Source organism: Temnothorax nylanderi, unplaced genomic scaffold (assembly GCF_030848795.1).
Source record: "Temnothorax nylanderi isolate EJ_2023f unplaced genomic scaffold, tnyl_v1.0 TNYL_tig1003_pilon, whole genome shotgun sequence".
In the NCBI taxonomy this organism is placed as follows: Eukaryota; Metazoa; Arthropoda; class Insecta; order Hymenoptera; family Formicidae; genus Temnothorax; species Temnothorax nylanderi.
Genome location: NW_027250065.1, coordinates 10,077 through 22,870, shown reverse-complemented (window position 1 = coordinate 22,870; position 12,794 = coordinate 10,077). Strand labels below are relative to the sequence as shown.

Genomic DNA, 12,794 nt, shown 5'->3' with positions numbered 1-12,794 from the left:
AAAAGCTTAGATTAAGATCTATAAGAGCTCCGTTTTTTGAATCTCTGGTAGGTCGCCTTCATATAATTAATATCTCGTTTCCTGTCTCCAGGAACCCCTCTGCCATAAGAGCTCATGTTAAAAACTGTGATTTCAAAATTCATTTTTGCAAATTTTTACACGATAACCGCGGATGCTAACATTTTTCGAGCACTTTTCTCGCATCTCAATTTATACGTCCATGAAGTTTTTTCCAATTTTTAGATACATCCATTATCTGTAGAACCTCCTTAAAGGGTGTTTTTTGGCGTATTTTCACTGATGGGGGTGGCTTTTCTTGCGACTCTTTTTTGTACCTACATAATTTTGACTTTATTTCAAAACGTATACATAAACTGAAGGTAAACAAAAAAATTCTCCCTTTTGTGCTCATTTTTCATTTTTTTGTGATTTTGGCACTTTTTGACAGGGTGTGTAGCTGAAGGGTTGCTACCCTCAAATTCATATGAATTTTTATGTGGAAAATATGATTTTTAAAAGTAGGTTGTACGTATTAATGGGCGGTGGCACCCTTCAAAATTGAGCTATAGAACTTGACCTTAGAGGGTATCTTTTTTCAGCCATTTAGGATGGATTGGACAACTGGGAGCGAAAGAATTCGTTCAAGTCCAAAATAAGTGCCAAAATAATATACATAATACAATATACATTATACATATACCCAATCAGCAAAGAAATGTTTTTAAAAATATTTTTAAAAACATTTGGAAAACATTTTTGAAAACATTTTTAAAAATGTTAAAAATTATGGGTTAACACACTTTTTTTTTCATTGAAAAAATATTTATTTTAACATTTAAAAGAACATTTTTTTAATGTTTAAAAACGTTTATTTTAACGTTTAAGAAAAATGTTTTTTTAATGTTTAAAAAATGTCTATTTTAACGTTTAAAAAGACATTTTTTTTATGTTTGAAAATGTTTATTTTAACGTTTGAGAAAATGTTTTTTTTATGTTACAAAAACATCTATTTTAACGTGTTTTAAAATGTTTTTTAATCCAATATGGCGTCCCAAATGAGAATATCGGAAGGGCCCTGCTCGCTGGACCGGACTCCTCGCCTCAATCTTCCCTCTCGGACGCGAGCTGTCGCAGCTCTCCTTTTTCTGGCGGTGAGCTCTCCCTGGGAAGTCAAATCTCGCTCGGTTAGTCTCCAGAATACGTGCCGCTTAGCTCAATCACTTACGAAAAAAAGGAAAACGTACTCGTCTCGTCCGAAGAAACGCAGCAAGCGCGGCCATGACACCGAACGAAAGCGAGGAAAGAGGTGGGGGCGCTTTGAGAGTGGCGACTTACGCGTTGCGCCATCTGAATGAAACGATATAGCAAATAAATAATTAATGTAAAATAAATATTAAAATAATGTCGAATAAATGTTAAATAAATGTTTTTTTAAATCATTATGCCAAATAAACAGTTAATGTAAAATAAATATTAATATCAAGAAGTAGGAAATTGTTTCGCCAATAATGTATAACAGCAATAGTGTATTGAAATCGACAACAATTGGCAAAAATATATACATAAACTTCACAACGTTTCCACCCAAGCTTCGGGTCCTTATCAAGTGATCTAGCAAAACGAAATAACGCACGGGGTCAAATAACAACGTCAATAATCAAAAGTATAAAATTCTTTGTAGTCGGCGCAAACATATTCAATCTAGATTAATTACCTGATGAGAATAAAAGTCCCACCGCCAACACATTCTCAATCTAATATTTAAGAGGTTTTGGCAGAAACATCACGCATAGAAAGCTGAATTAAATTAAATAAAATAAATAAGTATTAACTAATATGCTAAATTAAATAAATGAAATCGTGTCAAAAAGTAACAAAGGAGGGTAATTACAAAGAGAATGTCCCACGGTAGCCACCAATTTCCAAAACGTGTCATCTTAATAGATAATGTCTCGGAGTTAAGACAAAAAAGATTTCCGAGTCACGCAACGACTCATGTTCACACAATAAGAGTCGGGAACGAACTGACGATATCGCATGTGTTTTTAAAAACAGACAAATTGTCAGAGTATCCAACATCCGAAAATAAAACAATTAAACGCATGAGATGACCTTATCGTATATAGGATTTAAATTATCCGTGTCCTTTTTCAGATTAATAGTATCCGGATACTTTTTTATGAGGAACATTTCAGCGATTTCTCTCTTTTTTTTATTCTTTTCTCTGTGCAGTACTTCCACATCGGACCATTTGAAATCATGCCCAAGAGAAACACGATGTTTACTGACGACGGAATGGTTACTGTCGTCTTTCCTTATATCCCTGAAGTGTTCCGTTATCCGAGTCTTTAAATGTCGTTTAGTTTGTCCGATATACGATGCGCAACAATTATCGCAGTTAATTCTGTAAACCAATTCAGTCGAGCTATTCCTGTCAAGACGGTCCTTCCCTCTCTTTATAACAACGTCTAATTTTTTCGGGACAGTGTGAACAGCGACAAGACCAATCTTATTCAGCATGAGACGTATATCATCACCGAGGCCTTTAACATAAGGTAGCACAAAACTTCTCCGTGGGTCGAATAAATTTTTCGGAGCGTTTTCGGTGTCACGTCTATGCTGAAGTTCTTTTATTCTGATATTAATGTGTTTGTTAATAAGATCCATCGGAAAGGAATTATTCAAAAGTATTTTTTTAACCGTATTGATATTAGATGTATGGAAGCTTTCATCTGACAATAAAATAGCTCGATCAAGTAGGCTCGTGAAATTAAACGACATACTTGACGTATTCAACAGTTACCACCCACGACTAAAGTTCACTTTCGAGTTAGAAAACAATAATTCTCTCCCGTTTCTTGACACCACAGTCATTAGAGTGGGAAATCGGTTGATCACTAATTGGTATCGAAAACCCACGTTTTCCGGCCGATATACTAACTTCTTTTCTAGCCATCCATTTAAGTATAAAGTAAACACTATCACGAGCCTACTTGATCGAGCTATTTTATTGTCAGATGAAAGCTTCCATACATCTAATATCAACCCTGGCGAAAATAGAAAGTTTCATAAGCGTTTGTTAAGCGTTTACGTGAGCGTTTGCGGGAGTTTGTTGAGCGTTTAGAATCGGTCAGTAAAACGTTTAAAAAGCAGAAATTGCAACGCTTTAGCGTTTGAAAGACGTTTGTAAAGCGTTTTGAAAGTTTGCACAGCATTTTCACAGCGTTTGCACAGCGTTTACGGGAGCTTGTTGAGCGTTTGAAAACGGCCAGTAATCCGTTTGAAAAGCGTTTGAAAAGCGGAAATTGCATCGCTTTAGGGTTCTTCTTGCAGTCGAAGAATAATTAACTGTGATTGGCCAATTCTTACGACTTACGACCTACAATACATCCATTGTAGACCGGGCCTAAAACATTTAGAGATCCTCTGTTAATAAGTCGAAAGCGTTTGCTTTCATCATTGGAAACTGCGTGCAGCCTCTATTGAGCGTTTAACAGGCGTTTACTCTTGTCGTTAGAAGAAACGGCGGAAAGAGCGTTAAATGTTAAAATCTGCTTTTCGCCTCGCAGAGGGTCTGCTTATATTCGCGGCTGGATGTATTTTAAATGCGAGAAAGATGCGCTGCCTAGCGGCATTGTTAGAAGAACGTTTGTTGAACGGAAGGAAAACGCTTACGGCGCCGGATAAAGCGTTTCTTAAGCGTTCTCAAACCGTTTGCACAAACGCCCTACAATTCGCCGCATTAGAAGAGCATTTGCTGAGCAAAGGGAAAACGCTTGTCTTACGGCGTTGGGAAAAGCGTTTGATAAACGTTTGTAAAGTCTGACAGCAAACTCTCTATACGAAGTTGTATCAGCGTTCACTAAGCGTTCTCTGAAAAGCGGTGGCTTAGCATTACAGAATTTTCACGAAACGTTTTATACAGCGTTTGATAAGCGTTCCGAAAGCGTTTACAACCCAACAGCGTTGTGTAAGTGTTCTTACAACGTTTGAAAGCGTATAAACGCTCAGAAAATCCTCACCAAACGTTTGTCAACGCTCTATAAGGCTTCTTATTTTCGCCAGGGAATACGGTTAAAAAAATACTTTTGAATAATTCCTTTCCGATGGATCTTATTAACAAACACATTAATATCAGAATAAAAGAACTTCAGCATAGACGTGACACCGAAAACGCTCCGAAAAATTTATTCGACCCACGGAGAAGTTTTGTGCTACCTTATGTTAAAGGCCTCGGTGATGATATACGTCTCATGCTGAATAAGATTGGTCTTGTCGCTGTTCACACTGTCCCGAAAAAATTAGACGTTGTTATAAAGAGAGGGAAGGACCGTCTTGACAGGAATAGCTCGACTGAATTGGTTTACAGAATTAACTGCGATAATTGTTGCGCATCGTATATCGGACAAACTAAACGACATTTAAAGACTCGGATAACGGAACACTTCAGGGATATAAGGAAAGACGACAGTAACCATTCCGTCGTCAGTAAACATCGTGTTTCTCTTGGGCATGATTTCAAATGGTCCGATGTGGAAGTACTGCACAGAGAAAAGAATAAAAAAAAGAGAGAAATCGCTGAAATGTTCCTCATAAAAAAGTATCCGGATACTATTAATCTGAAAAAGGACACGGATAATTTAAATCCTATATACGATAAGGTCATCTCATGCGTTTAATTGTTTTATTTTCGGATGTTGGATACTCTGACAATTTGTCTGTTTTTAAAAACACATGCGATATCGTCAGTTCGTTCCCGACTCTTATTGTGTGAACATGAGTCGTTGCGTGACTCGGAAATCTTTTTTGTCTTAACTCCGAGACATTATCTATTAAGATGACACGTTTTGGAAATTGGTGGCTACCGTGGGACATTCTCTTTGTAATTACCCTCCTTTGTTACTTTTTGACACGATTTCATTTATTTAATTTAGCATATTAGTTAATACTTATTTATTTTATTTAATTTAATTCAGCTTTCTATGCGTGATGTTTCTGCCAAAACCTCTTAAATATTAGATTGAGAATGTGTTGGCGGTGGGACTTTTATTCTCATCAGGTAATTAATCTAGATTGAATATGTTTGCGCCGACTACAAAGAATTTTATACTTTTGATTATTGACGTTGTTATTTGACCCCGTGCGTTATTTCGTTTTGCTAGATCACTTGATAAGGACCCGAAGCTTGGGTGGAAACGTTGTGAAGTTTATGTATATATTTTTGCCAATTGTTGTCGATTTCAATACACTATTGCCAATAAATATTAAAATAATGTCGAATAGATGTTAAATAAATGTTTTTTCAATTCATTATTGCAAATAAATGAGTAATGTAAAATAAATATTAAATTAATGTCGAATAAATATTAAGTAAATGTTTTTTTCAAATCATTATTGCAAGTGAATAAGTAATGTAAAATAAATATTAAATTAATGTCGAATAAATATTAAATAAATTTTTTTTCAAATTATTATTGCAAATAAATGAGTAATGTAAAATAATTATTAAATTAATGTCGAATAAATATTAAATAAATGTTTTTTAAAATTATTATTGCAAATGAATAAGTAATGTAAAATAAATATTAAATTAATATCAAATAAATGTTAAATAAATGTTTTTTTAAATCATTATTGCAAATAAATTATTAATGTAAAAGAAATATTAAATAAACGTTAAATAAACGTTTAATAAATATTTTTTCTAAATCATTACTCCAAATAAATAATCAATGTGAAATAAATATTTAATAAACATTAAATAAATATCAAGAGACACGGTAGTGTCTCGCGCCAAGTACACGCGGAGCGAGACCGACCGTGACTCTTTTACGCGACGCGACGAGTTGCGAGTACTCGAGATGTTGAGATCTCATATAACGAGTGAACGGATCAAGTTTTAAGTAGGCTTGATCGATAGCTTGGGTCGATTTGGGGGGGGTTTCTCTTATAATATTCCGCTACGTGCCCTACGAGCGGAAATATTGCGACGCAAAGTCCAAATGTGAAAATTTATTTTTAAGATACTACTTCTTCTACTTCTACGTCGACCGTCTCTCATGCCATGCCATCATTTCATTGGCTGGAGTCGCGTCCTTTTCACTTTTTCGACACCAGGGCGGTGCTAGTATCGCCAGCACATATGTATACGTGTGTGTACTGCGCGAGTGTAGATAGTGCGTTTAGCGCGCTGTCAGTCAGTTCATATATATCACGTGATCAGAGAAAATGTCCCTTTCACTTTTTCGACACTGGCGGCGCTTTCGCGCAGTGCAGATATAGTGCGTTCATACGTGTGTGCTGGTGTGTGCTGTACTGCGCGCAGTGCAGATAGTGCGTTCAGTGCGCTGTCACGTCACAGTCAGTTCACTTAACCTATATCGTTGAGAGAACGGTAGTGTCGTCGGAGCGAGACCGACCGTGATGTGATAGTAACTTACGATAATTTACTCGTTTACGCGGATTAAATTATCGTAAGTTATCTCCCGTTTACGCGAAGGAATTATTCGTAAGTTACTACAAAAGTAACGCTCGCGTAAACGTATGATATACGTGATGATGACTCTTTACGCGACGCGACGATTAATTCAAGGTAATTGTTTTAATAATATAATTATCCTATCCTATATATAACTACGTTTACGCGAGTGTTTACACAGGTTAACCTAGATTGTTGTGCATAACATGGATCTTTCTTATTTACTCGCATGGAGGAAACGATCGTCGCTAATCAGAGACTGTTTTTTCTTCATCATTGAGGAATATAATTATATCTTGGGTGAGTTTATCTTAGATTTTAATTATTATACTTTACTGCAAATTTTCAAAACGTTTTATTTCATGTATCTTAGCACGTCTGAAAGAAACGAAGAGATATTAACGGAAATGAAATTTATATTATCACAGCTTTTGATGAATTTATTGAGAAAGTTATGCACCGGACGATCATTCGATTTGCAATTAGGGCTATCGGTTCTCTTTATGTTATCAGAACAAGAGGCGTGCAGTTGGCTTTCCACCGTTTCTACATCGTAAGAAAATAAATCTATTTTTCGATAATTAATTTTCGATAATAATGTGTAAAGATTTATATTTGTAGATTTCAGACCGATCATATTCAGCATTGTACAATCTCAACTTTGGGATATGAATATTCGCGCTTGGGGCAAAATCGATCATTGACACAAACGTTTGAGAGTTACAAGCTATTGCATATTTGGGCACAACGACTGTCACGTTATTCAATAACTTCTAAAGGTACGCTCATGCATTATCATTGAGTCTATTTTTATATTAAACGCAAATCTTGTTATACATATGTGTCAATGTATATATTTTTAATACATTTACAGAAGTTTTAACAAATAGTGCTTCGAGCAAAAGAAAAATTTTACAGCAGATCATAAACAGTACCTAATAAAGAGAACGTGATTCCTTTATTAAAAGATTATTGTTGTAGCTTCGGATTTAATTTCAATGATTGCCTTTTGAATTATTTACAAATATTACTAAAAACGTGGAATCCAACGATAACCGTTTCGAATACAAGCGTGAATAAAGGCAAATGATATAAGAAAATAATATGTATTTGTGACAATTAATTTAATATTTGGATATTTACATATTTTTATACGTAGATCATTTTCGTATGATATTGAACACCAATTTAATAATCGAGTAATATATTATAGAGTTACTTATCTGTAAAGATGAAATCGATGAATTAAGAAAGAAATGTAATGGAGTTGTTGCGCAAATGGAAGATAAATCCATGTTGAAGCGATGTATCTCTACGTTATGGGAACACGTAAGCTATAAAAATGTTGGATAGTATAGTTTCTTATAATGTGAATTTTACATTTAAATTTCCAGATTACATTTTACCACTATGAAGTGTTTATTATACTAATGGATCTCATAGGAGACAAAAATATGGAAAAGAGAAATTATCTTTGCTTCTTGCAAAATTACACTCGGAGCGGGTAAATTATAATAATTTCGCATATATTAATTTTGAATTTAATAATCATACTATCAATCATGACAGGCTTCCTACACCAATGGAACACGATGAGTGGATACAGCTTAATCCTGGACATAGTACGTTGCCGCCGATAGCCCAATGGAGACTTCCGTTCTTGCTTAAAGTCGATATTTGGAAAATCATTAGTAAATATATTTCAGAAATAAATTTATGGCCAGCACTTGGATGATTACTTAACTTAATTTCACATTTTATTAATTCTCGTTACTAGCACCTGAGTTGAATTTAAGAACATACGGCAAGTGGCTTGACATCGCACCCGTACTTAATTTGGAGGCACATCTCATATGCACATTAGCTATTAAAGGTGAAGTGACACAAGTATGGGGAAATAATTCTACTGCATCGAAAAATACTGCATGGTCGCTTTATCCGAAAAATACCACGTTGCTCAAAGATATCAAGAAATGTATACAACGGATGACAGATTCAGATGGATTCTATTATGGTACTGCAGCATTGTACTATGTCGTAAATCATACACCTCCGGGTGCTGATCGCGTTGCTGCCGCGAAAGAATGTTACGAGTATGCTCAGCTGGCGGCACAGAATTCCACTAAATTCGAAGAAGGAATGTTAGAAGTACGGTAATCTCTGTGTAAAGTACGTGTCTATGTTGTAAAAAATATATTGACTTCTATGGCTTTTACTTTCAGAAAATTAAATCCAAATATTTGAGATTTACGTCCGAGCATATTCTACGTACGTACGGATTGGAGAAAGATGAGTATCTTGCTCTAATTGAAAATCCGTGCAAGCTGGTGTATGAATTGTATAACGAAGAAAGCATACCATTACGATATCGAACTGCAACCAACTACAGACCCGATATTAACGCTGCTGTTAACGAGCTGGGTAAACTGTTCTCGTTGAATACGATAAAATTGCGTATGGATTTATTGGAAGAATGGCTACAATCTAATGCCAGGTATACCGAATTGTCTCAAAGCTTTACAGAGACGTTTCTAGCGACGAAAGAGTCTGATCAGAATACCAACTATGAAGATAATTTACTTAGGTAATATTGTTGGTACACCATTTTTTTTATATTCAATTTCTAAATCAACAATTGATTGTGAAATATACTTAATTGTAGGATATGTTATATGCTGGAATATGGAGATATGGATTTGTTTGCACAATTTCTTATAAACATAGGTTTCGGCAATCGTCATGGCGAGACTGAATATAGTTGTAACGTACGATATCGAGTATTTCGAATATTGCAGACTGTCGTTGATACTACAACGTTAGAGGAATTGACCAAGCAAGATATATGTACCTTTAGGTATAAATAATTATAATAAATTATTGTTTATTTTATCGGCAGAATATAAATTTTTCTTGCATATTAAAACGTTGATCTCACTTCAATATTTCAGAAAGTATATGAAATCGTTACAGTACACCGGCAAATTGGAATCTTTAGAATTATGTTACAGCGTTGATACATTTGACACATGTTGTAAACGAGATATTCAAAACTTGAGAATATCAATCCGTGATGTTAAGATACAGTTAAAAGGACTTTGCTTCTAAATTTTAGGATATTGATAATTATGAAGTGAGCGAAATGTAAATCTGTGAGGTAAATGAGAAATAGTCAAAAGAGAAATATGTTGATTAGTGCCAAGAAGAAAACGTAGCAATTAATTGGGCTGATTGAATTGGCAGATCAAAGTGGCATTTTTTTCGTATCAAGTAATGAAATGGTTTGATGTTTATATGACTAGCGTCTATGTATTATATTATAAATTATAATCTTACAATATCATAATATTTTATGTGTCGAAATATATTGACCAGTAGTCATTTTTTTATGGCACGTTTATAATACCAATTGTCTGTGGTAAGCAGTAAAATGACGTGCGATAGATGCAGGCGCACATTTGACGAATTAAAAATACAAATAAATTGTAATAATGTTATAATATGAAGTTTGTAGTTCGTGGTTAGTCTTTTGAAAGAGAGGAGATAAATATTAACTTGACATTGTTTTCTGCTGAACGCACCTGATGACATACATGATGTCCGTTGATTATACATTGTACCCATGTTCTTTAAATTACGCCAACTACAAAGAGAATATATATATTGCTTTGAAAAATAATTGTAGTGCAACTACTCTTAAAAAATAAAACAAAATTGTGTTACCTAACTCAACCCAAGTGGTATGTATCTTTGTATTCCTGAGGATCTTTCTATCAACCCAAGTGGTAGTAGTTTTAATTCTCCTTGATAAAATTATAATATTACAAAGAATTATTTAATCATTTTAATCACAAAGAATTAAAGAGGTAACATTATAAAATAAAAATATTTAATTAAAATAAAATAAATAAATTTTTCTTGTAATATGTATTTACGGTATATTTATAGAAGATATCCATATGTATTGTAAAAATTGCAATTTTTATTTATATATATTTTTAAATATGATTTTGAAAATACGTATTATTAGCAAGCTATTTTTTATGTATTTTTACAACATGCGTTTTGTACAATGCAACATTAAACATTTGCTATTTTATTACTTGGTCAAATAATAACAAATACCTAATCATAAGTTAAAAATTTACATATCTAAAAAATATATTTAAGTGTTATTATAAAAGTATAAATTATCCTCTAGAATTATAATATTACATATATCATTATTTATATTTAGTTTCAAAAGAAGAAAATCATTATACTTGTATAGTTAATCATAAAAGGCATGGTGATAATAGTTTATCGCTGCATTATTATATATCATAATTTAAATAAGACTTCATTATGTATCACATTTCTGTTACTTGAAAAAAATGCTTTTTAATTTTAATTTATGTAACATACATGTACACGCTTATAATATATTAATTGACTGTATTTTTTCATAGATTGAGAACAGTTCTACGGCGAAAGATGGAACAGGAAGTTTCGAAGAAACAATCGTATCATTAGACGAAAGATTTACTAAAGTATTGACACGACTTCTAGATCGAATTTGTGATTTGGGTTGTGATAATAACAATGAGAAATTACTTAATGTGTTATGTCGGTAAGAATTTTATTTATATAATTTTTATGCATCCTTTTTTTCTCACACAATTGATATAAAATTAGATACTAATTAATTTCTAAATTATTTATGTTTGAATTAGACTTGACTTCAACATGTTTTACACCGACATACTAATACGTCGAGGGAAAGAAAAGACCGTCCCGCAGCAAGATATATCTGGCTAGTAATATATTATTTCTCATTTATGCGTACATTGCACATGCAGACGTTGTACGCATGCATGCATGAAAGATGGAGTAGACAATAATCTGATCAATATTACATGTTTTTATTGTTTTTTTATTTTACAAAAAGAAATGATTATTTCAGGGTATATAAGAGTACATAATATAATGGAAGTATATATATAATATAATGGAAGTATATAATATAATGGGTATATGGAATCTTATCTATCTATACTGTCTGCCTCTGCCTCTGCCTCGTCTAATGCCCCAATGATAGTATGGTGATGAAAGTCTGTACAGAAAGGCCATAAATCTTTCTTCTTGCCGCCGTATCCCCGTGGCTCTGCCTCTTGGTCTTTGAACTGTAAAATAATATGTATATTGTATAAGAAATTTTATGAATTAAATACATATAATATGAATTAAATTTATATATAACGAGAAGATATTTATTAATTTCGATAAACATATTACCTTGTCTATTATCTTCGGTATAAATTACGGTACTGCACAACTTGTATCAGTTGTATTGTGGAGTCCACTCTTATAATGTGGCATACTTTTGAATTGATAGTATAATTACTGTCATTAATAACAATTCTTTCCACTGAAATATTATTTATGGTAATAGGAGAGAATAAATTATATATAAATAACCAGTACGTTATAGTGAGCTATGTTCTCTTCTAGCTATATTAATTTTTGCCATCATATTGTGACAGCAGGCCATGCACCATTTCTGCTGTGTTTCTGCTGTTATTAGCTCATATGGCTCATGTCCAATTCTTGCTACATTTTTACTATCACATTGTGACTGCATGTTGTGCACGATTTCTGCCGCGTTTCTGCGATTACATTGTGGGCAGCAGATCGTGCTGCTAGAAAATAAGCTTAATGAGGACGCAGGGGACAGGAATCTGCTCGATGGTCATGCTCGGATCTGCTGGCATACTGTCGGCATTCTGCTAGCATTTGGCTATTAGGGAATAGTGTAATAGTAATAGCATAATGTTAAAGCTAAATGGCGCGCGCGAAGCGCGCGCGTCTGTAATGTCTAGTGTCATATATTGAGAGACCGACGTATCTTACGAAGAAGTATCTTAATAAATAAAATTTTTACATTTGTTTGGACTTTACGTCGTAATATCTTCGCTTATTAATTTACCTACTAGATCGATCGATAACAATGCGAGCGCGATATTGAAACTGGCGATACTATAGTATCGCCAATGTCGAAAAAGTGAAAGTTACATTTCTCTGATATATATATATATATTGAGATATATTGAGAGACGTCGACGTTAGTAGAAATATCTTAATATAAAATTTTCGCATTTCGACTTTGCGTCGCAATATCTCCGCTCGTAGGACACGTAGCGGAAAAATAAAAACACGTTGGCCTTTGGCCAACTCGAACGTGCGTATCCCATACGTATAAAAGTAAAGTACCAGTTCAAATACAGATAGCGAATTGGTTTCAGTCATAAAATGTTCCATAATTTATGTGCTTTTAAAATAT

General features: G+C 33.6%; 1 protein-coding gene across 5 annotated transcripts; it reads left to right on the top strand.

Moving 5' to 3' along the window:
- Positions 1–6,448: 6,448 nt before the first annotated feature.
- LOC139786291 (kinetochore-associated protein 1-like) lies at positions 6,449–11,706 on the top strand. 5 transcript variants are annotated; one of them, XM_071725461.1, is made up of 14 exons: positions 6,449–6,592; positions 6,660–6,778; positions 6,907–7,031; positions 7,100–7,257; positions 7,692–7,807; positions 7,873–7,982; positions 8,048–8,169; positions 8,256–8,626; positions 8,701–9,062; positions 9,141–9,332; positions 9,427–9,632; positions 10,924–11,084; positions 11,188–11,267; positions 11,418–11,706. In XM_071725461.1, the coding sequence occupies exons 3-11, from the start codon at positions 6,913–6,915 to the stop codon at positions 9,581–9,583; spliced, it is 1,707 nt and encodes a 568-aa protein (XP_071581562.1). In that variant the 5' UTR covers positions 6,449–6,592; positions 6,660–6,778; positions 6,907–6,912; the 3' UTR covers positions 9,584–9,632; positions 10,924–11,084; positions 11,188–11,267; positions 11,418–11,706. The 5 variants fall into 5 exon arrangements, with proteins under 5 accessions (XP_071581562.1, XP_071581559.1, XP_071581564.1 ...); XM_071725458.1 differs by having other exon boundaries at positions 6,852–7,031; XM_071725463.1 differs by having other exon boundaries at positions 6,852–7,031; positions 7,353–7,807.
- Positions 11,707–12,794: the final 1,088 nt, after the last annotated feature.